The sequence below is a fragment of the Gekko japonicus genome, unplaced genomic scaffold (assembly GCF_001447785.1).
Source record: "Gekko japonicus isolate JY-2015 unplaced genomic scaffold, Gekko_japonicus_V1.1 scaffold114, whole genome shotgun sequence".
In the NCBI taxonomy this organism is placed as follows: domain Eukaryota; kingdom Metazoa; phylum Chordata; class Lepidosauria; order Squamata; family Gekkonidae; genus Gekko; species Gekko japonicus.
This window is the reverse complement of record NW_015173125.1, coordinates 582,712-607,517: the sequence shown is the minus strand read 5'-3', so window position 1 is coordinate 607,517 and position 24,806 is coordinate 582,712. Positions and strand designations below refer to the sequence as shown.

General features: G+C 41.0%; 2 protein-coding genes across 2 annotated transcripts in view; one reads left to right on the top strand and one right to left on the bottom strand.

Moving 5' to 3' along the window:
* Positions 1 to 4,575, bottom strand: part of ADAT2 (adenosine deaminase, tRNA-specific 2) — a 15,509-nt gene extending 10,934 nt beyond the window's left edge. The window contains exon 1 of the mRNA XM_015421995.1: positions 4,359 to 4,575. Within this exon, the coding sequence (XP_015277481.1) occupies positions 4,359 to 4,439 (81 nt within the window). The 5' untranslated portion in view covers positions 4,440 to 4,575. The remainder of the gene's footprint in view (positions 1 to 4,358) is intronic.
* Positions 4,501 to 24,781, top strand: PEX3 (peroxisomal biogenesis factor 3). The gene is made up of 12 exons (XM_015421994.1): positions 4,501 to 4,764; positions 8,090 to 8,221; positions 14,316 to 14,397; positions 15,299 to 15,342; positions 16,440 to 16,564; positions 17,395 to 17,461; positions 17,559 to 17,613; positions 17,732 to 17,900; positions 18,685 to 18,755; positions 21,101 to 21,223; positions 22,142 to 22,238; positions 23,653 to 24,781. The coding sequence occupies exons 1-12, from the start codon at positions 4,692 to 4,694 to the stop codon at positions 23,734 to 23,736; spliced, it is 1,122 nt and encodes a 373-aa protein (XP_015277480.1). The 5' UTR covers positions 4,501 to 4,691; the 3' UTR covers positions 23,737 to 24,781.
* Positions 24,782 to 24,806: the final 25 nt, after the last annotated feature.

Below are 24,806 nucleotides of genomic sequence, written 5' to 3'. Positions count from 1 at the left end.
TCACCCTCCCGAAGTCTCTCCTCAGCTGCAGAGTGCCAAAGACTGCAGCAACAGTTCTGGGGGTAGGTGGGGGTGGACAAGGAAGCTCCTTCTCACTCACCCATTTGCCTCCTGCTCCATCACCTCAGCCACCCTACAAGAACTCTCCCCTCCCCTGAGAACCAAAACTGGGGTGACAGTGCTAGAGGCAGCTGAAGATATTCCACAACAATCTGGGAGTTTTCTGATAAGGCACATGAAACGTAGCTCTTAATGGGGCCAGATGCTCTATTCTACACCGAAAGTTATTTGTTTTGAGAGCACTAATTTCTCTTCTCAAGTGTCCTTCAGCTGAGGAACTTGTAATTTCAAAACATACATTCCATTCCACTATTTTCTGAATCTATCTAAAAGAACCTTTGACAATTAAAAATACTCAAATTACTTCTATTCTAAATCTCTTCTGCTTGGGCTAAATACCAAAATTAAAATATTAATAAAACACAGTGACAGCTGGCATTATACATGTCAAGAGAAATATCAGAAATCATTATCATAAATCACATTCACTGGTCCCTTGCCCTACACTACAGACCTTCTGGTCTGAAGCTCAGCATCTTAACCTCTAAGCCACCGCGTCTTAACCTCTAAGAGACAGTAAATGTTAAGAAGTCCTTCTGGTCTGAAGCTCAGCATCTTAACCTCTAAGCCACCGCGTCTTAACCTCTAAGACAGTAAATGTTAAGAAGTTTATAGGCAGTCCAAAGCAGCTTACAATGGCATACGGCAAGCATACCAATATTAAAAAAGATAAAAACACCCAAAATATTATCCCATAATCAGTAAAACAACAGCTTCAGTCTAGGTCCACATATCATGTATCGACAATAAAATCAACAAAAAGCCCTTTTAACGAGTACTATGGTTGCAGTCACATGCAGCAGATGAAGCGGAGGGGAAGCAAGGCTATTTCCTCTGGAGGAATTTGACCTGCAGTTGCGCGATCACACAGTCCTTGGAAGCTGTGGGCACAGCCCGCCACTGTGTGATCAGATGCAACTTGGGGGGGGGTGCCGTTTGTTTCCGATGCACTTAAACGAGGAATCAATGAATGACATCTCTGCACTGAGGGCTCCCTATGGAGATTACAATGATGCACATACTGAGAAGGGGGGGAAAACAACGGCACGGAGTTGGGATGGCTGATCAGACCATCCCAACGCAATGAGAGCGTGCTGGAGTGATCAGACACAGGAAAGTCCGTCTGTGGCCCGTCGCAACCTGTTAACTACCGGATTTTCCCCGGTATCTTTTAACTCCGCTTCTGTGGCGGAGCAGAACGGGTTGCCAATGACTGCAGGGCACTTCCCAGATGTTGGGAAGGAGGAGAGTCCCTTTAAATCCACCCAGCATTCACGCCTATGGCGGGTCTAATTGTGCATATGATCGCAGCCTATGTTACACAGTCCCAAAAAAGAATATCTCACCTCCACTAGCAGCCTATCCCAGAGCATTGCAGCAACCTCTGAGAAGCTTTAGGTTGGTATATTTTGACAAGATAAGGCAAGTCAGTACACCTATCAACATTCTCGGCACCAATTGCATGGCTTGAACAAACCTAGCATTGGTTAATAGGCAAGCTCTGTCTCTGTAGCCCAGGAGGGTAATCTATGAGCCTTAAGTATTCTTTAAAGGAATTTTGAAAAAAGGGGGGTGGGGTGGAGGAGTCTAACAATTTGCTAACAACATATGGGTGTTTAGTATGCCAGTGTTAAAGCACAGTGAACTACCTGTGGCTTTCTTTAGCTATTTGAGGATTCACCTGCTTCTCTATCTTGTCTTATACCTGCTCAGAACCTTGCAGAACACAACACATGCCTCAGAGTTTCAAACATGTCCACTCCTTTCAGGGAGGAGAACAGAGAAACTCTCAAGGATGTATCCCACAGATCAGGATTTCTGGTTCAAAGGAAGAAAAGTTAGTTGGGGTCGTGTTTGCTGTAGCAGGCCACTCTGAACCCATAAGGAACATACAGACACAATGGCTTAACTGAAATGAAAACACTTTATTTCATGATATCATGTATCGGCAAGGCTGCCTCTCCCACTCAACTCTGGTCTGCCAGCATTGCTTACCTGAGAAAGGCTTTCTAAAGGAACCATCCTGTGAATGGGAGAACCAGTGGCTCCCACCTTGTGGAATGGCCTTTCCTGAGGAGGCCAGGAAGGCTCCCACACATCTGTCATTTTGTAGAACGTGCAAAATAGTGATGTTCAATAGGGCTTTTTTAAAAACAAACAAACAATAAGATTAGAACTGTAGTAGAATGAAACAGTCCAGAAGAGCACCTTTATAATAGTATAGGATTGTGGTCTATGACAATGATTATTATAGGTATCATCTTGCTTTTACTGCATTGTCTTATATCTTGCGATTCACTCTTCATATTCTTTATAGTATTCCTTGTTGACAGCTTGTTTGCATAGTTCTCTAATTCTGTAACCCAGTCCTATTACAATGTTTATTGGTTGTCTTATGCTAGCTGACCGCACTGTTTTATACCCTGTAACCTGCCTTGAGTCTCAGTGTTAAAACACAACATAAATAAAATAAAAATTGGACCTCAATAAACCACAATCTCTGAACCAGACACAATGCTAGAGCATTCCATAGGAGACTGTCTCCCAGAGTTCAAGGTATATGATTTATGGTGGATCCAAAGAGGATTTCAGAACATAGTGATTTCAGTTCTTTCCTCACATGTGTTGGGTCAAGGAACATGAAAACAAAGCTTCGGGCAAGATGAATTTCTTGTAACGGGCAGTGTTCCTATAATGTGGAATGGTCCAAAGGTTATTAGGGGAGCAGTTTCATCTTCAGTCTGCTTCTAAACCCATTTTGAGTAAGGAATTGAAAATCAGGAAACTATGGCCAACAACCATAGAAAAAATATCCTCCAACCTCTATCATCTCCTGAATCCCAGAGTCATGCCTGTGGTATAAAGTCACTGAAGGATCATGCCAGTAGTATAATGTCCATACTGCAATGAGGCATTCAGCTCATTTTAGGCTAAGTTACAGTGCCATCCTGACCAGATTTACAGTCCAGCTTTATCTAGAAATCAATACCTTGACATAAAGTAAAGGTAAAGGTTCCCTTGCTCGAAAGACAGTCGAGTCCGACTCTAGGGTTGCGGTGCTCATCTCCGTTTCAAAGCCGAAGAGCCAGCGCTGTCCGAAGACGTTTCCATAGTCATGTGGCCGACATGACTAAACACCAAGGCGCACAGAACGCTGTTACCTTCCCACCAAAGTGGTACCTATTTATCTACTTGCAATGTCTTGCTTTCGAACTGCTAGGTTGGCAGGAGCTGGAACTAGAGACGGGAGCTCACTCCGTCATGTGGCAACTCAGATCTCGAACTGCTGAACTACTGACCTTCGACAGCCTGCAGTTCAGCGTCTTAACCACTTGAGCCACCGCAGCTCCTTTTACCTTGACATAGTACCTTTGTTATTGTAGGTCTGATATATAAGAATGTAATTTCTGAAATATGATCCTTGTCTTAATTTAGTTTCTGTATTAGTTTTAGAGCTTCCTTTGCCCCTTCCCCCTTAGGATGTAGCATATAAAAGCAATAAAAAATTATTAAAAAGAAAAAGAAAATATGCATCCCTCCCCCAAAAAGCACCATATCTGGCAATAAAATAATGCATTGTGCTAAAATTAATAACCTCTCTTTAAAAAATCTTATTGTAAAAATATCTTAATAAGCAGAGATTGCAGTATTTCTGAGAAATATACATATGTGGTCTGCAACACGGAGGGAATTGTCTCACAAGCCCAAGCATCATTTCCGGACCCGTGCAAACCGGTCCCACCACTACCCTACATACACACACGCGCGCAAACAATCCCATATCCATGAGCAATGAAACAAAAAAAGCATTTAATTTTTTAATATAAAAAAGCTGAACAATGGTAATAAGCTCGTAGCCTGAACTTCGGATCCCTTATAAAGCAGTAGCCCCTTTCGTCTGCCACCATCCTCCCATACACTGCCTTTCCGTCTCCCTCCCTAAACGCGCCCCTGCCATGTTGGTGGCAATTAGCACACAACCGCCCCCGGGCTAATTATGGAGAACTGTAGGAGACATACTCCAGTCCTGGATAGTCTCGCACCCTAATATATTAAAATACCAAAGAGTGCAGTTAAGTCGCCTTGCTTAGTTTGCAAAAGGGGGAATTGTTGGCAGACCCCGGTTTATATGCTGCGATGAGAAAAGTTGTCTCAGTGGAATTCTATGCTCTCCACTAGGACAGCTCGCCTGTAGTCCTCGGCATCCGTCCCTCCTATTGATCCCCATATGCACTCACCATGTCTATGGCTCGATCCATCCAGGCCTCCGTCTCTTCCGCGAACACCACCCTCTCGCCCGCCGCCGCCGCTGCCTCCATTTCCAGAGCGAGACGCGCTAAGCCTGATAAGCTGGAACAAAGGATGCACAGCTGAAGCTTCCGGAGGATCCAGATGGAGGAAGAACCGCGGCAAGTCGGGGAACCCTGAAACAGGTGGGACTCCCATCGCCTCTCGGCCGGCTTGCGTGATCAGCGTCTGAGGCGAGGAGGAGGAGGGGCTTCAGCTTGCAGCGGCTGTACGCCTGCGAAGAGCGAAGGGAGCCGGGTCCGGCCTGGATTGACGCTATCGAGATGGTGTTGGCCGTGTGGAGCTTCTTGAAGCGCCACAAAAAGAAATGCTTCTTCTTGGGCGCCTTCCTGGGCGGTGAGTGGCTGTCAGCAACCGACTAAAGCTGCCCTCCTCCTTCATTTGATTGCCCTCGGTCGCTCTTTAGCACAATGCATTCGCCTCCTCTCCTTATGCACCTCTCTACTGGCTTCCCTTCCATGTACTCATATTTTTTTAAACTGGTTTCTCCAGTACTGCTCCGTGTGTGCAGCCATCCTTCCCACATCCACCCCGTTCTTTTCCTTTGCTGCCTGATCCTTTCTTTGCATGTTGACTGTGTAGGAAGTCCCTGGCAAGTGAATCGGGTTGCAGCATTATTTTTGAGTGCCTATCCAAATGATGATAATATGTATGGTGCTGCTTTCCCAATATTTAAAGCATGTCCATATACATAATATTGGCTATAACTGTAAAGTAGGACAGCATCATTATTCCCGTATTGTAATTCGGGTTTTAGATTGTGGTTGGCTGTCACACCCATCCTTCTGAACAGTGACTGCTCTTTCCCGGTCCCTTGGTACACATTATTTCCTGTTCCCTTTATTCAGTATGTTAAGCACAAAGGTATCTCTCTTTTTTTTTTTAACCTGTGAAAAGAAGATTTGAGGTGCTTCATTCGAATCACTCTGGAAAGAGGGATTAACAACCAGGCCCATTCTTCGCTGTTCAGCTTTAATGCATATTATCCCTCCACCCGTTGCAGAGCTGCATGCGTGGACTCATCCCTTCCCTCTCAGGATCACATTTTTCTGCTCCTCTCTTGTTACAGCCTGTTCTTGAACAAACATGCTTATTTCTCAGTACAAAAACTTCAGCGCGTGGTCTGAGGAAATGAAGCTCCTTTTCTTTCCGTGTTACATTCAAATAAACTAGTTTATTAGAGCAAGCTAAATATATAATAAATAATAAATAAAATAAAAATAAATAAATAAATGCCAACCTAGCAGTTCGAAAGCAAGAAATTGCAAGTAGATAAATAGGTACCACTTTGGGGGGAAGGTAACAGCGTTCCGTGTGCCTTGGTGTTTAGTCATGCCGGCCACATGACCACGGAAACGTCTTCGGACAGTGCTGGCTCTTCGGCTTTGAAACGGAGATGAGCACCGTGACCCTAGAGTCGGATTTGACTGGCTTTCGAACAAGGGAACCTTTACCTTTAAATATACAAAAAATCAAATAAACTAGAAGTTTATTAAAAGCAAAATGCATGAGAAAAAAATCACTATGTTTGTGTACATGCTGCATTAAAAGGAGCCCACATCATCACATGCCAAGCTAAACTGTTCGAGTCCTGCTGCTGCATGCATGTAGCTGTTCTGCAAAATGATGCAGTTATCAGTTGTGCCAAAAGCTCTTTGGGCATGTGGATTTTCTGTCTCATTACACAGAGATTTCCCTACTAGCCTAGTTCTTTTTAAAAAATGGCATGCTATATCAGGCCTTGACAGATTGTCTTTGTCTCTGGGAGCCAGCTCTAAAATTTAGGAGCCAGGCTGATTTTTTAGCATTCAGGATTTTTCTAACTTTGCTATCACAAAACCTGATTCTAATATCTTTGCAATTTTGTATAATGTTATTAAAGCTATGACAAAATATATTAATATAAAGGTAACCCTGGTTGTTATCACCACAACAAAAATAAACCTATATCTTAATGTCTCCCCAATTTCTCATAATTACATTATTGCTTGAAAAAACTCCACTTAATTGAATACTGAAGCCAGTAAAGAAAGCAACTGGTTAAATAATGAATTCATCCTCCACCACTGAATATACATATAGATAAGCAATGACAGGAAATTCATGCACATTTATTTTTGTCATATGACAAAAAGTTTTAATACAAAATGATAATTAAGCTTTGGATTGGATTAGTCCAGCTTTCTTGCTCAGTCTTTCCCAACCTTATTACAGCCCTCATTCCACATGGCTTTTATCCATACAGCTCTCATGATCCTAAACATAGCATTTTTGATGGTCAAAAGGGACTTTCTCCTCTTTTTCACCAGGGAAAAACTGATTGGATCCAACCCTTTGTATTTCAAGCCCTGTGCTATGCCAACAATGCAAGAGAAAGGTTGTTGAGACAGTCTTTATCAATTGTATATGGCATTTCATTAACATGGGGTTTAACAGCACTTGAAATCTTAAATTCATTCTGGCCTGTTAAGACATTGGCATTCACACTTCAGCAGCAAGTGTAATTTAAGCAGCTACTCTACTTTTAAAAAAATAAGATTTCTGTTTCTTGTGAGGAAATACAGAATTAAACTGATATGTCACTCAGAATTAAAGTGACATACTAATTTCCAAAGTGGTAAGATTTTAACAAAGATTTTAATACAGTCCAGTATTTGAAACTAACAGCAAGTTCACATCTTTACTCTAGTCAGGGGTCATTTCCTAGGAAAAAAGGCTGCAGAAGGTCATTAGCTTATCTAATAGGCTACTAGCATAATAGCTCATTAGCATATGCCACGCCCCCTGACATCACCGGAAGTGATGTCAGAAGGGGAAGCAAAAAGGGGGAGGCATCTTCAAAAGGCTCTCCTTCCCCAGCCGGCCTGCCAAGGCGGGCTGGGGGGGGGAAGCGAAGAGAGAAGGGGTTTAAAGTTTAAACCCCTTCTCTCTGGAGTCACGCCACCACTTCCATTATATTCTATGGGACCATAGAATACAACGGAAGGATTCTGGAGCCCCCCCCCCCTCCTGGCTCACCTGCCTTGGTGGGTGAGCCAGGAAGGGCCAGGGAGAGAGCAGGGAGGCAGTTAAATTCCTTCCCGTGCCTTCCTCGGCTCGCTCACCCAAGTGGGTGAGCCGAGGAAGGCTTCTGAAGCCCCCCGCCCCTTCCTGGAGCCCCCCCCCCGCCCTCTCCACCACCGTTTGTGCCTGCTCCTGGGCTGCCGGAGCGGGACTCCAGCGTGCTCCGGCCCCAAACGACCCCGGAGTCTAGTAATGACAGTTATTGCTTGCATGTGAAACTGCTGCAGTTTTCATGGATTAGGGTTCCTTAACCCAGTAGGCACCACTAGTTCAGTCAGTTGACACAATGTTGCTTAATTTTGGTTGCCTAATTCTGAAGCGGCTGTTTACTGTCACAATCGCATTCTGATTATCATGTTGTTAAGGGAAAACAGCCTGAGGATGGAGGGAGGGTTTGTATAAACCTGTTCCGGGATGAGATCCAGGCTTCCTTGCTGTCCTTGAGGGTAGCAGTGATAATTTCCTCTACATTAACATTTTTGAATTTCTGCCGTTGTTCTGTGGCTGTTTAAAGGGAAATATCTTCTAGAACACAACAAATTTAGAGCAAACTTAACTGCAGTTTTAAAAGTTGTATTCCCTCCTACACCTTTCACAGGAGTATATGTGCTTGGCAAATATGGGCAGAAAAAAATGAAAGAAATTCAAGAAAGAGAAGCGGCAGAATATATAGCACAAGCACGAAGGCAGTATCATTTTGAAAGTAACCAGAGGACTTGCAATATGACAGGTAAGAGAGTACCAGAGAGTACCAGAGAACGTAGCAACCAGGCCAGCTGGGATGAAAGATCGTATTTTCAGTTTCTTTCCCCATTCTTGAGTGCTGCTGCCGCCACCATTAAAGAGCAGCAAGGAGAGAGAGAGACTAGGGAGGAGGCCCTGGCCCTCTTTGGCCCCAGAACTTCTGTTTGGCTCTTTGTTTGGAAGTAGCTACTTCCAGGGGGTGAACGTTTTCTGTGATACCTGCCGTTAGCCTAAGGGCACATCACTAGGAGGTGTGGCAACTAAGTGATTTGGAAACTTCAGCCGATTCAGAATGCGTTCTAGATGGGGCTCACTGCCGTGAAGCCCATCGTCATCTTATACTCTAATAGCAAAGTCGGGAAATCTTTGGATACTTGAATCCAGTGACTGGAGCTGTGAATTTGCAGACTGGTTTGCAGAAAAATGTGAAACCTAAATTTTAAAAAAATACACTGAGCAACTTAAAAAATCCAAAAATGATAAAAGGATTGCCTCTAACTTTAAGCAACAGATTCCCTCAGTGGCTGTTCCTAGGTAACTAGAGCAGTGATGGCGAACCTTTTAGAGATCGAGTGCCCAAACTGTGACCCAAAACCCACTTATTTATCGCAAAGTGCCAACACGGCAATTTAACCTGAATACTGAGGTTTTACTTTAGAAAAAACAACTCATACATTAACTTAAGATGATCCAAACAAAGTAAGGAAAGCAATCCCAAATGCTTTCATTTACTTAAAATTATTTGGCAGAGAATTTGACACTTTAATGATGGTCTGGGCCTGGCTGGGGCGATGACACGTGTGCCCACAGAGAGGGCTCTGAGTGCCACCTCTGGCACCCGTGCCATAGGTTCACCACCACTGAACTAGAGCATTCCAAGCTTGGCTCTGTCAAGAAAATGTATGGGGAGGGGGTAGGACCCTTTCCAGGCCTATTTTAGCCTCTGAGGGAGAAACTCATTAGGGCCAGGACCGGCTAGAGTTGCCAAGCTCCAGGTTGGAAAATTCCTGGCAATTTTGTGATGAAGTCTGAGGAGTGCAGGGTTTGGGAAGGGAAAGGTTTCTGCATGGTATAATGCTACAGAGTCCACCCTCCAAAGTAGCCATTTTCTCCCGGGGGACAGATGTCTGCAGTTCAGTTGTAATTCTGGGGGATCTCCAGGTCATGCCTGAAGGTTGGCAACTCTGGGCCTGGCAGCAACCTCTGGATGACGTGATGGCACATAACTTGCGTGATTCAAATAGGCCTGTCTGCTTGCTACTCTTCAACAGCAGCCACCCTATGAAAGCAAGTGTGGTGTAGCAGTTCAAGCTTCAGATTAGGGTCCCCATCTGGGTGATTTTTGACCAGTCACATACTTTTAACCTAATCTGCCTCACAGGGTTATTGTCTGGATTAAAAGGAGGAAAAGAGAATAATCTGAGCTACTTTGGTCCCCACTGTGGAGAAAGGTGGGGTACAAATGAAGTAAAGAATAAGTGTAGGTGAAGATGGGATGCAGATAAAACGTAAGTTAGTGAATGGCTGAGAAGGAGAGAATGAGGCAGGGACAGGATGTGAGGATTGCTAAGAACAGGGAAAGCGGTGAGGAAATTTAAAGAGGTGAGGAAATTCCTAGGAATCTGGGGTGGAGGAGTCTGGGGAAGCTGGGGTTTGGGACATCAGAGGAATATAATGACTAGACTCCCCCCTCCAAAGCAGCCATTTCCTCCGGGGGATCTAGGGTTGCCAATCCAAAAACAACATCCGTGACAAAAATAAGGAAGAGTCAATAAAGATAAGTTGCAAAAACGTTTACTGTGGTAATTTCTGTAGAAAATTTTCTTCTATTATCGCTCACATGCTTTATTGACTCTTCGTTATTTTTGTCTCAGATGTTGTTTTTGGAATTCCACTTCCTCCTGTGATGTTTAATTTTTGGCTTCTAACCTTCAGGTGAGGGCTGAGGATCATCCAGAATTACAGCTGCTCTCCAGATAACTGAAATCAGTTCCCCTGAAGAAAATGGCTGCTTTGGAGGGTGGACTTCATGGCATTATACCCTTCCAGTGTTGCTTCCCTCCCCAAACCTCGCCCTCCCCCGGTTCCACCCCCAAATCTCCAGGGATTTTCTATCTGGATCTGGCAACCCTAATAGGGGAACTGATTTCTGTAGTTGAGAGGTCTGTTGTGGTTCCAGTAGATTTCCAGCCCCCACCCAGAGATTGGTAACCCTAGAAGGAAGCAGGAAAAGGGGAGAGACCTTGGGGGCTTTCAGGAAAGGAAAAGAAGAAATAGTGGGGGAGGGGGAAATGATATGCCTCCCACAAGTCCTTGCGGGTGTCCACTTGACAATATATAATTCTCAACGGGGCCCCATCTGTGGATAATTAAATCTAGAGATTGGGAAAATGGTCGGACAAGTCATATCTTTCGTCAGACATTTTGCAAAAAAAAAATCTGAAATCTAAAAAAAAGGGGGGGGGGATAAAAGCTCCTAAAATAATAGAAGTGTTTGTAGCTTTAAGAAACAAGGTCCACCAGTGGCTATTGCTACGCAAACCCATATCGCCAGGCTTCCAGCTTTGGTTTCTGTCAGTAAAAGGCAGGGGTAAGGAGAAGCCCTGTCCAAGGCTCTTTTGGGCTTTAAGGGAGGACTCATCAGGGCTAGGACCAGTAGCAGCCACTGGGTGGCTTGCTACCGCACAACTTGCATGACTCACCCAGGCCTGGCTGTTTGCTGCTGTTCAACAGCAGCCACTCTACAAAAGCCAGTGTTGTGCAGGTTAGGATCTGGGGAGGGGTGCAATGGAAGCTTACTGGGGAAGGGTGCAATGGAAGCTTACTGGGGAGGGGTGACCTTAGTCAGTTACACATTCTGAGCCTGGCATAACCTCACAGGGTTGTTGTGATGATAACATGACAGAAAGGAGAACGATGTAAGGCTGCTTTGTGTCCCTCTTCTGGAGAAGGGGTATCAGTTAAGTTATTAAATATAGCTGAAGATGAGAGGCAGATAAAAGGCTGGTGGTGGGAAGGGGAGAAGGAAGCAGGAGAAGGGAAGAGGCTATGGATACTTCCAAAGAAGGTGCAAAGTAAATAGTGGAGAAGGGAAAGAGATGCCCCTGCAAGTCCTTGTTGTTCCCGCTTGTGCTTTCTTTAACTGCACTGGCTTCTAGTTTGTTTCCAGCCCCAGTTCAAGAGTCAGTCCTTTAAAGCCCTAAATGGCCTTGGTTTCAAGTGCTTGAAAGACTGTCTCCGTTTATGTCAGCCTGTTTGAGACTTCAGACGATGGATAGCTTTTTCCTTGGGAAACCACATTGCCTGGTTAGGTTGGTAAGCACTTTTAGGAGTACTTTTTCAGCAGCCCATCTTGGGCTATAGAATTCCCTCACCCAGACCAGACTGAAGACAGTTTTATTCCAAAAGACTTTTGAATGATGATTATTATACTTTTCTCTTTCATAACAATTAATTGCTGTTATTGATATGACTGGCTTGCTTTTTTATGGATCTATTTCCTCTGGTATTTTTAACTGTATTTTATTATGTACTTTAGTCGATTTTCTTTTTGTAAACTATCTTGAGTGCCTTTAGTGGGCAGAAAGCTTGTTGTATAAATGAACTAAATAGATAATTATTCAGACACATAAGCAAACCATGGTTTCTCATAATATGAATGAACTTTGAAAGAATATCTGGCTTGCTCACACAAACTCTGCTCCTACCCCCCTCGCTCAGAGAATTGAGGATATAGAATGCCAAACTGATCTTTCCAGCATACAAAACATTAAGATGAGGGGAATTATCAAAAATACTGTGGGTCCAGCCGACTATTTAACATCTCTTGAAGAAAAGGGTTTAGAAGAGCCTTCACTCTGGCGAGGTGCTCTGCCCTCCCTTCTGCTGTACTTGAAGGAAAATACAAGAATACTCCTTTCTCAGAAAGGCTTTGTACCTGCCCATTAAGGGAGGTTGAGACTACAGAGCACATGTTTTTTATATGTCCGTATTATAAGGTGGCGCGTAATGAAATCACTCCGCTGACTGAACAAATTCCAGGTCTTTCCGAAAAAGCTAGACTCGAGTTTCTTCTGTCTGATAGAAACCCCAAAATTACCCACCAAGTAGCCAGTTTCTGTATGGTGATACTCAGATCACGGAAACTCTAAGGTAGCTAGTTAGATATAGTTGTTTGATATTAGATTAAATTTTAATTTGCTTTTAATGTGTCACTGATGTATCTTAAAATCTTGGAATATTGTAAAGGTGTACTTCTTTTTGTATGACTGGTCTAAGGACTGTAGAAATAAATTGAATTGACCCCCCCCTCGCATCCATCAAGATAGTTCTGCTTTTGTTACTTTTGGTTTTGTCTGATCTATGGTCTGCAGGGAAAATGTGAACCATAATCAGACTACTTTCTGGGAGGGGAAGTGAGAGCTGAGTTTGTGTGAGCCAGCATGAAAAGCCTTCAAAGCATAGGAAAGCTAGTCCATATAACAGCAAACCATGGTTGTGGTTCAGTGACTTCATAGTAAACCATGGTTTGCACTAACGATACTTAGGCAAACCATGGTGTAGACTGACTGGTCTGCTTTTGTTTTCTGTTGCTTTAGAATTCAGCTTCATTAGTTTACTTCTGCCTCCATAGTGAGGCAGCCTCATGAGGTTGAACAATGGCTGTAAACTCTGGCTTGTCAGTTGCATTTGCATTTATTTATTTATTTATTTATATCATGCTTTTCTCTCCAGTTGGGACTTAAAGCAGCTTAAAACATCATTCTCCTGTCCTCTGTTTTCTTACAACAACCCTATGAGATAGGCCAAGCTGAGAGACTATGATGGGCCCAAGGTCCATGGCAGAAGTGGGGATTTGAACTTGAGTTGGGTCCTAGTCTGCCACTCTGTCCACTACACCACACTGGCTCTCAGGCACAAGCTGGCCCAATCCCATCAGCTCTTGGAAGCTAAGCAGGATCGGCCTTAGCTACTATTTGGAAGGGCGACCTCCAAGGAATACCAGGGTCATGAGGCAGAGGCAGGCAGTCGCAACCGCCTCTGAAATGTCTCTTGCCTTTAAAAAACAAGTCTAGTTTGCCACTTAGTGGTGCATAACGCTAAAGAGCTAGGACTTTTGGCTGCTAGACGATCTTTGACTGCTAGATAAAGCCATTATTATTATTATTATTATTATTATTATTATTATTATTATTATTATTATTATTATTACTATTACTATTACTATTTCTTTTTCTGATTAAGCAAAAGTCATGGTTTCTAACGTCAGAGTCTTTGTTATGTTATTTTTTGTAATATGTTTCATGCTTGTGTATTTGTTGATTGTACTATAAACAAACTGTCATATTAAAAAATAAGATTTGCCATAAAATATGAATTGGTTCTGTCCCTTAGATCAAACTTAACATAGGCAAGTGCACATGATTGCTGAGATTTAAATAACTGCACTTCTAATTCTGCATTTCTTGAACAGCCGCTCAGTAGTTACATGGCCTACTGGTCTTGAAGCTAAAAGGCCTGAAGAATGTGGCAGTTTTGAGCTGATTTGTCTATTTTGGTTCATTATTCTAAGTTGAAGGGAGGAAACACTGTATACTTTTTATGGCCCATTGTCTATTCTTGTGTAACCTTATATATTTAAAAACCGAGTACATTCAGGCAGGGGTTTCCTTATTCTAAGTCAAGCTAGCTCAGATCTGTTTAGTCACAAAATAGTTTTGAGTTTTGTGGTTGCACTTAGCCCTTGTTTTGCTTTGAGTTCATCCTTTTTAGTAAGTGGGGTGACCAAAGTTAGAAATAGCAACTGTATACTTATCACTCATTCTTTCAGATGTGTTCTGAGTTTTTATTTTTTAAACAAGAGGCAAAACAAGTGGCCTTTTGATTTTTTATAATTTTTCCAAAACACACAGTGGTAATGTCATACTGATATTTTGTTTTAGTTGAGATATTCTCTTCTTGCTGCTTGGACTGTCATGTTCCTTCATTGGTATACAGGCTGAAGATCACCCTTTTAAAATTTGTTCATGACATTTCCCAAACTGTGTTTAGTTTACTGATCACTTGCTTTCTGTTGATAGTACTTTCAATGCTTCCAACCCTGAAGGATGCTTTGATGTATCAGTTGAATTCTGAGAGCCTCACTTCTCTGCTGAAAAACAAGTGAGTATAACCTGTCAATTTATTCATAGAGTCAGAAGATGTTCTGTGGATGCCTGTTCTGTAGACTAGGGCTATGTGATGTGCACTTATGTTGCAGTGATGTGGGAGAGTTATTTTCAGCAGCCTGGTAAAGCTTTTAAAGCCCTTTTATCCTGACAGATAAGAATTAAAAATTTCACAGCATGTGTAAAATCTCATATGCATTAAGAAAAAATATGCTTTAAGAAAAGATCTTGCACTAACAGATCTCAAGCCCATTAACCTTCCTGCAGTCCTCTATGGCACATAAGATTTTATTCAAGAGGAACCTCCAACTTTCAGCAGTAACTTTTTGGGAGGGAGCAGCAGAGCAATCTGATTCTGCAAACGGCTAGTTATGGGAGTTTGAGTCCAGCCCAATATGTTTTATAAACAGAAAGCGGTGTCCTTTATTCAGAGGACTCTGGAGACTAGAAATTAAGAAAAGATCGGCTATTTCTAACACCACAATACCACAGAGAAGTTTTTCAGCGCCATAACAGTTTGTTTCAGAGGTCATAAAGTGTAAAACCTGGTTTACCTGGAGCTACCTTGCAACAGTCATGCTGACTCAGTGACTCCAAAATGTATGATTCTTCGATTCTTTTTTTTTTAATACTGATTAAAAAAATACTGATAAAAAGACTGACCTGACAGGAGCTACATGAACAAAGGTCATGCTGAAACAGGTAGTTCTGTAATATAGCAGACTAGTTTACAGCGTAACTTCCTGTCCAAAGCATGCTGCTTCCTCAGTCACTGTTCTAATGTTTGCATCACCTCTAACATTTGATAAAGGCATTCTTTTTTCATATTGGCATTTACTTAAATTGGGCAACTCAGTTTTAAATGTATGTTTCTTTATTTTTCTTCCCCCTCATAGACCATCCAACAAGTTAGAAATATGGGAAGATTTGAAGATTATAAGTAAGTTGGAATAACTCATGATGATTGAGGGAGGCTCTTTATGTATGCATGAGAACTGTACAAGCACAGCAAAAGTTTTGGTTGTTTTCAAAGATATGGGTTCCCATTCCCCTTGCCCAACCCACTACATATTGAATACTGTTGGTTAAATAGTTCCTAGTATGAAGCTTTTTGTAAGTCTTTTAAGGAGTATGTCTTTTTCCTCATTTGAAATTGTCCAGTAATCACTACTTGCACTTGTAATATTGATAATAAGAAACAACATTCAGCTGCTTGGAAGAGAAGAGAGAAAGAAAATCATTTTGTTTTGGTGTTGGGGTAAAAAAAAACAACTACTTTTTCCCCCTTTGGCCCATGGATTTCTTGTACAAATTTTGGATTGAAGAAATGCTACTTTTCTCAAGTGCTTTGAGTACAGAAAAAAGGGGTTTTTATGCAGTCTAAACATTCTGTATCTTTTTAAACCTTCATTAAAACCTGGTTTTGCTTTTGGATTTCTAATTTATTACCTTCAAATATTATTTTGCTGCCTTTTATTTATACACTTATGAGTCACTTCAGCCTTTCTTCACTACAACTAAGGCTGAATCCATAACAAGACTTCAGGTGGTAGTGAATATACGTTAAAATGACTAAAGCAGTTTTGTACATGAAGTATAAAGTGTTACAGAATTGTAAAGGGTGCTTCAGTTCCACATTACTCAGATTGAGTGAACATCAAGTCAGCTGTTACTGGACCCTTTTCAGATTTCAAAATTATTTCTTCTCATACCACCTTAATTCCTTCCACATTTATTGCTGCTAATTCAAAATTACCTTCCTTTCATACTCATGGGTTGTTTTATTATACAAAAGATATCCTGGTTTTAGAAGATTTTCAAAAACAGGGACCCCCCCCCTTTCAAATTAACACCAGAAGCTTAGTCCTCATTTCAGATTTTAAAGAAACACAGTAGTAATAGTCATAGTCACAAAAGCATAATACGTAGCTGGAAGGTAGTACCCTTTTATTGATTTTGAACCTATGTTTGATAGGGCATTAAATGCTCATTCCTTTTGCACAGTGTCAAGCCAATGCTCTTCTTGTTTTATTAAAGGTTTTACAAGAAGCATTGTAGCTGTGTATAGCACATGTATGCTTGTTGTTCTTCTGCGTGTGCAGTTAAACATCATTGGTGGATACATCTACTTGGATAATGCAGCAGTTTGCAAAAATGGCACAGTAAGTAAATCTTTTGAAGACTATAAATATAAAGAATTGAAAAAGCAGTAAGGGTGATGAAAATGTATTATACATGCTTAAATAACACAGAAATTATCCACATAATGGGTTGTATCCTTTAGCTGCATGAGCAGAAGATCTTACCCACCTTCCCCTTCCTGCAGTGGTCCTTTGCAACTTCTGAAAAGGCATATGAGAGGTAGCCATTGTGGCTGAAAAGCCAACAGGCATGGAAGGCTACCTTGCTTCTGTATGGATGGACAAAGCACCGCACAGCAAGCTCTCCTTTGAGACCCTAAGCAAATACCTCTTTTGTGTATCAGAGCTGCTGTCCAGGAGGAAGTGGGGTGGGGGGGACATCCACTGCTACAAATAACTTACAAAACCCTAGGATCTAACCTACTGGATATATTTAAAATAAATTTCTACAAGAGAAAGATTAAACAGAAGGATGCTAAGAAATAAGGAACATGTTTCTTGAATGTTTTTTTAAAGGTAAATGTAAAGAGAAAAGGAAATGACCTTTTCCATTTGTTTGGTGTTGACAGGGTTACCTACTCAGCTCTAAAGTGAGAAAAACATAAAATTGGAAAAGTATAATGTTCAGCAAGAGAGAAGCTCTGTAAGGTTTATTTTAATGTGATCTTAATTGTCACAGTTCATTGCCCTCTCAGTAGTCTATGATGAAAGATACAATACCTTGAAAATATTCCCAGCAGTAGGTGAGAAACAAGGCAAGGAGGGTGGAATCTGTATGTACAGACACTTGGGGAACTTAATCCTGCTCAACAAAATGATAAAAATATTACAGAATATTTTTCTCCTTATAGATACTTCTAGCTCCCCCTGAAGTCCAACAACAATATTTATCAAGTATTCAGCACCTTCTAGGAGATGGTATGACATCTGTAAACTTTTTCCTCTGCACATCATGCCAATTTTTGCAAAATTTGAAGAAATTGTAGTTTTCAGAAACGTTTTTCTTCTGTCCCAGGTCTGATTGAATTAATTACTGTGGTTAAAAAAGCTGTGCAGAAAATATTTGGAAGGTAAACGTGGCTGTATGTTTGGTTTTTAAATCATATTTTAAATTTGCACACATACTCAGAACAACTAATTGAGAGATATGCCACTGATACAGCAGTTTGGTTTCTCTTCCTTGTGCAGTATGTCTCTGAAACACACTCTTTCTCTCTTGGATTTGGAGCAGAAGCTAAAAGAGATTAGAACAGTAATAGAACTGCCTACAGAGGCTACCAAACCTGAAGAAAGTGGACCTCAGTCTCTGCTTTGTCGTTACATGATGCCAGATGAGGAAAACCCTTTAGCTACCCAGGTATTTACATATTTTCTCAGGAGGGATAAAACTGAATTGAAACCTGAAAGCTGTTTGTTACTGGGGGTTTTTTGTTTTGTTTTTTAAACTGAATCAGAACATAATCTTAAACCAATAGTCTCTTAGTTGTTGAACTAGAACTGAACCTCTGCAAACCAAAAAACCCAATAATTAGTTCAAATTAAGTAATTCACTAATCTGGAGTTTGGGTGGGGGTATTTTTAGTGGTTAAAAAATGAAAGTCTCTCTGCTCAGAACTTTTCCGGGGGACTTACTGGCAAAAAGAAACCAAGGGACAGATGAGAGATTTCTGCAATTGGCAGTTCATTCAAAGTCAGGGGACCAAGAAATTTATACACCAAGCACAAACTCCTCCATTTCAGAATTCAAAGGCACATGCTCAAAGCAAAGGCCCACATGTGCACATTGCTCCCTTGTTCAAAGATACCCATGCAAGGAACATGACTTCCATGGTTTCCCTTTCTGTGTGAAATGCTGTTGTGAAGAGCCCTTGTATCCTATTCATTAGGACCCTAGGAGGACAACCTGAAAGCTAACAGGATTTTAAAAGCTTTATTTTCAAGTTAAACTGATTTCAATAAAAGCATTTAAAGAAGTCAATAAGAGTTATTTACATTGTTGTGCTGTTTTAGTTTGCTCTCAGTACAGTTCTTGAAGGACACTTTGGAAACTCTTATAGTCTTCAAGAGATATATTTTGACCAGTTGCTGAATCTTCCATTGTGGCACTATGCACGTTCTTTTTATACTTTTCTGTTTTCTAGGCCTGTGGTCTTACAGAAAAAGATATTGCTACTATTAAACTGCTTAATGAAACAAGAGACATGTTGGAAAGGTATGCAGAAAAATATTTTGCTGATTTATTTACTTCATTTATATTCTCCTTTTCTCCCCAGAGGGGACCCAAAGTGGCTTACCACGTTCTTGTTTTATCTTCACAACAACACTGTGAGGTAAATTAGGCTGAGAAAGTATGACTGGCCCAGGGTCACCCAGCGAGCTACTATGGTGGAGTGGGGATTTGAACCCAGGCTTCTCACATCCTAGTCAGACACTCTAACCACTATTCCACACTGGCTCTTGTTGATGATAATTGATGTTAACACTGAAACCATATTGTGATGCCCTCCTTATTGGGGAGGACTGGTTTCACTTTAAAAGTGTTCTTTTTGTTATTCTACTGGGTGTATCTGGCTGCCACCAGGAAATTTAAGGCTTTCCAAACCTTTATGCTTTTGTTATCACTGGGTAGGTAGGTCGAGTTTAAGGCTCATGAGGAACTATGTAGTTCTGAAGAAGTATTCCTTTCAGAGCTGGTATACTTAAATAAAAGAAGATTTATTTAAATCATTCATAAATAAAAGGGTAGAACAATGTAACCAGTAATGTGAATATTTTGAACAATTGCTTCGTGTCTCACACAAGATCTGCTCCCTTACTGACAGGGATCTTTCAGGTAACTTTGTAACACTTTAACTTAAGGTCTTATAAGTGCACTGTTTCTCTCCAAGATATCAGGACATATAGCCTTTCCTGTAATTTGTCTTCAATTAAACTTTTATTTACTTTTTCTTATTCTCTGTAACTTCCTTCATACACAGAACTAACAGCTTGTCTAACTCATTCCCCACACAGAACTTAGAGCAAACTGAACTTCTCTCTGCTTCTCTCACAGAACTCAGAACTAACTGCTCATTTTCACTGTTTTCATCAACTGTCCAACCTGTAACTGTCACTCCTGACAGGCATACATATTCATCTACTCAGAATCACTTCCAAAACCCCTCCCCCTCTCTGTCAACCACCAATCATACCACGCTTGCTTCTCTCAACCACTCTAGTCTACTTAACACCGCCATGCAACCAAACTTTTAAAGACACACACACACACACACATAAAACAAGGAATCATTACACATATCCACTGGATTAAGGAAGAAAAAGTGGACACACCGTTTGATTTAAATTTGGTGGATAACATAATTTGAAGACCTGTGTTTGAATTTTCAAGTTCTGGAGTGCTTTATACAACTTTCTGTAATAGCTATGCATATTTAGCTTTTGAAAAGATTATACAACAGTCTTATTTATACAGTGAAGAGTCTCTATATTGCTTCTTTCCCATTTAAACATTTAGGAGTTGAATCTGAATGGTAGCTGTTTGTTTCTCGCTTTAAAGGACTTCTACTTTATTGTGATCTCACCTATTCTTTTGTTGTTGTTTCTTGAAATGGGAAGTCAGAAGTGGAATTTTCTGCCTAGTGAGCAATTAATACCTAACTTTCTCACTATGTGGTATAGTCTCACATGTACTTTGTGGCTCAGTCCCCACACAGCCATTTGTATGTTGGGGCCGTAAATCATTTCCTACTGCGTATCTGTACACCCTGTGACCTGTCAGGTGTTGTGGTTTACCTGATGTTTGACAATTCTGTTTAACAAAAACAGTAGTTCTGCTGAGTTTTTGATAAGGTACATTGTTTACTTTGTCACAAGTTGTACAGGCTTCCTCTAGGCAATTACATTTATCTAAAGAAATAACATTTCACTGTAAAACGCTGTGGAAAAACATTGTGAGTTCTGTGCTGTAGTAACAAGCTAGTTCCATTGTGTCTTTTTAAGTGGATTTATGTCAGAAACAAAATAGATTTTGATACTTTTGCTTTTTAATATTCTTTCTGTTAATTCAGATTGTTAAAAATTTGGTGGTCTCAGATTTATTGCTGTATGCTGAAAGTAACACATTAATCCTTTAGCACAGTGAAAAATATAGTTAATGAATTACTTGGGGTGGAATTCTGCCCGAGGTTCTTTTCTGCCCACAGAAAGAAAACTGCCCAGTGGCTGTACTTTGAGGACATTGTTTTCTAATGTGCAAGTGATGATGTCCTAAAGGGACAAAGTTGTAGACTTCTGTATGGCATTCTGCCAAAAACAAGTGCAGTTTTCCCCTGAAAGATGTCTGTGGATGATGACAAAACCGGGGTTCTGGTGAGAACCTACTAATCTCTAAACAATGCCAATATATGAACTGATGAGCAGGCTTGTCCTTCTGCCTGACTTGTGGTTCCTGTGCCTGATCTCCCTATTAGAAGAATGTACTACAACTCAGGTTTTAAAAAACAGATTCTATCCAAGACTGGTTAATAATGGGGGGGGGGGATTTATGTGTGTTTCCAGTCCAGATTTTAACAGAGTTTTGAGCTCGTGCTTAAATAGAGGATTCAGTCGATTACTGGACAACATGGCAGAATTCTTCAGACCCACTGAACAGGACATAGGTGACAGTGGCTCTGTGAACAGGTAAAAAGCTTTGATCTACTTTAAAAGGTAAACTCAATTTTTGATGTTAACAGGATCTGATTAAAGACAAGAAATGATGTAGTTATGTTTTGTTGGAGAAACTAAGGCATATGTTGAGAGTTCACTGACAGCATGCAGCATGTTACTTCTAGAAATAAGCTAAACCTTGATAAAGTTATCTCTAGCTATGTTCTTCTTACGGTCAGGCTGTATTTTGATTTATTTAAAATTTACTACATGATTAGTAATGGCTGAATCTCAGCATTAGAAAACATGGCTGGTTTTTCTTATTCATGTGGTGAGCAACTGTGCATAGATAGGCTTCATATGAGGTATCTTGCATGTTATTTGGATTCCACACAAAGTGCTCACACTCTGCTACAATAGTATTTTGAAAGATGCAGAGCATATGGATGGAGCTGTCAGTGTGGTTTACTTTACTCATTGGTGTCACCTGGGTCAGGATGATGCTAGTATGCAAAGTTTCAAAGCTAGCCTCATGCATGTGTTCACCTTCCTTCAAATGCTACTAGAACATACAAATTGAGCCATAGGAGACTCTACCAGTCATGCATCTGTAAAACATAGGTCAATGAATATGCACCTGATTATGGAAAGGGCCCTACTGTAATACTGTCTGGTCAGATAAAATTTACCAGTATAAACAGAGAAAATGCTGCATACATAGATGTTTATTTTATTTGACTTCTCATTAGTGACCACAAATAGCCTATACAGGGGCTGAGGCTTGGAAGGAGTATAAATAACCTTGGAAAGATGCCTGGCAGGCATGTGGTGCAGGTATTCTTTATTTTTACAGCCATTTTGAGAAGAAGAGGGGCACCTGCATATTGCAGAAATAACTCAAGACTGATTTTTGTACTGTGACTATTTCTCATTGGTTCTTCTTTTTCCTAGTCTTTCTAGTGTCAGTCTTCCATTAGCCAAGATAATTCCAATAATAAATGGGCAGATCCATTCAGTCTGCAGTGAAACACCTAGTCATTTTGTTCAGGTAAGGAAGAGTTGTAGGTTTGCTGCCTTAGTCTGTTAAGACCGTCAGTGTTTAAGAGCACACTCTATCAGCCTGTGCGGTACTACTGTCAGAAATTGCACTAATAACTCTACTAAGAATAAACAGGTTGCTACCAGAATGGCTTATTCTTTAAAATATGCTACTCAAAAAGAAAGGAAAAGAGGCAGTGTGGAATGTTCAGGAACCTACATGGATAAAAACACTAGGATAGATGAGAACTGCTGAACATCTTCATTCTGTGGCTATTGAGTAGGAATTCTTAATTTTTCATCCTTGACTCTTTAGTTGGGTTCTTGGCCTGGTTAAGGGATTGAGAAAGTTTTAGTGACCCTGGTGGATGAAGTGTGTCTTTTGTCTACATACTCTGAGCTGCTTTTGCTTTTGATATGATGGATGCTATAATTGTTAACCTGGCTTATATATATACAGAAATGTCAGGCTTGGCTGTTGTGTGGTTCCAGTCTTTTCTGTAGGAATTTGCTCATCCTTGCTGATGTTAGCTTGTTCCCCATGTGATTCCATTCCGCTAACAATCTTCCTTCACTGGTGGCTATGGCATCTGGAATGGGACCACAACATAAATCCATGGGGTTGGATCCAATAGTCTGTCAGCAGACGTTGCTGACGGTCATACATTTCCAACCCCAGGAAGGCTGATTCACAGGGTCATAGAACCTGCATGGGGTAATAGCCACATGGGGGAGGGGGTGAAACGGCCCTTCCTGCCTCTGCCTGCAGAAGTGGTCTGATTTTAACATGTCTGGGAAAGATCACCCAGATCTTACTTCTGGTGCAGCTGGTTTGGCTGGGCATGCTCATTCATGTTTTTGTAATCTGTAGGAAATGACTGTAATGCACATTATGTAGCCTTACCCTTGAAGATGACTCAGTAGTACAGAAAGCCGTTGCTTGTCTCCAGAGGCAAGTGCAGGAATACATCCAGCCTGTTTTGCAGGTGGTGTGTACTAGCTCCCAATTAACACTTTCGCTCACCCATGCTTCTCACTGAACTTTTATCTCCTTGCCCTCTCTTTTCCCCCTATTATACTGATTGCTTTTATCTCCCTAATGTTGATATCATACTCTTCTTTTTACTAGTTACTCCTTCTTAAAGAGTAAATTGGTGTGAGTAAAGGAAAAAGGAGAGATAATTGTTGAGGAGAAACCTCAAAGTAACTTCATGCATTGTCTATCTCACCACATCTTCCTCTTGTCCCAAAACATCTGTATGTCCTCACTAGAGGAGATCTGGAACTGAGATGGAGATGGTTTAAGAGTGCTTGCCCTGCCCTAGTGTGCTTCCAGTGTGGGTGTAATGTCTTCTATGATGTTGCCAGTCCTTAGGGACTTTTTTCTTGCTGTAGCACTGAGTTCATTTGTACTCTCTTTCCAGGATCTGTTAACAATGGAACAAGTGAAAGACTTTGCTGCTAATGTGTATGAAGCCTTCAGTACTCCTCAACAACTAGAGAAATGAACTGTGCAACAAGAAGAATACATGATATATTCTCAGTGTCTGTTCCACATGAGAGTGTCATTTAATAAGGAATCTCATGAATGTAACAATGGTGAGGACCATAGACCACAAGACAACATACAGAAATACAACTTTTAGTTTTTATTTTGGAACAGATGTCAAACCCTGATTTAAAGTAGTGGAGAAAAAAAATCATTGTACTATATAAGCCTTTGTACTGAAGCAGTCTTAGTTATGAATAACTTGTTTACAGAAAAATTCAGTGCAATCATACATCCTGAGGGATGTACCTCTGTTCTTAAAATTGTGCAGGCTACAACATAAATAGAAGCCAGAACTTGCTGTTTTATTTCTTAATAGAATGCAATTGGGATAAGATTTTTTTCCAATCATATCCTAAGACAGTGAGATCATTCAACTTGGGGGCAAAGTTTTTCTATTCATGGATTTGCTGAGGCATAGCTGGATGGTAAGGAAGGGGGAGAGAAAGAAGGGGATAACTGTATCCAGGAACCTGCTTGCAAACTCTGCCTCTCTCCTCTCAATGGCAGATGAATGCTTTAAGTGGCTTCTAGGTGAAGCATCTCTGAGCACCAAGCAGCTGTTAAACAAGGCCACACTTTCCTGCATTTCTCCCCCCCCCCCTGCAAGAAAGCTCATTACTGTGATGATCTCTCCTAGAAGGGCTACAAGAAGGCTATTTTATCTCCATCGATAGAAGTTTCAGTTTCTCTGTGTGGAGGTTCTCTAGCTTGGAGGTTATGTACAAGAGCATCTGGTGAGGGCCTACTAATCTCTAAACAATGCCATGCTAAGGATTTGCTCAAATGTTTCAGACTTGGGCATAGTTTGGTTTTAGAAAATACTGTTTACACTGCTGGCAAACAGCTACTGCTGTATATGTTCATTTGTAAATATTTTTAATTTGTATTAATGGAAGCCCTATAAAATACCTGTTAACGAAGACTGTGTGCAGTAACTGTCAAAATGCAAGAGAATGTCCATATGTCAATTTTGTTCATACAGTTTTGATAAAGGAAAAATAACCAGCTTTGCATTTGGTTTTAAAA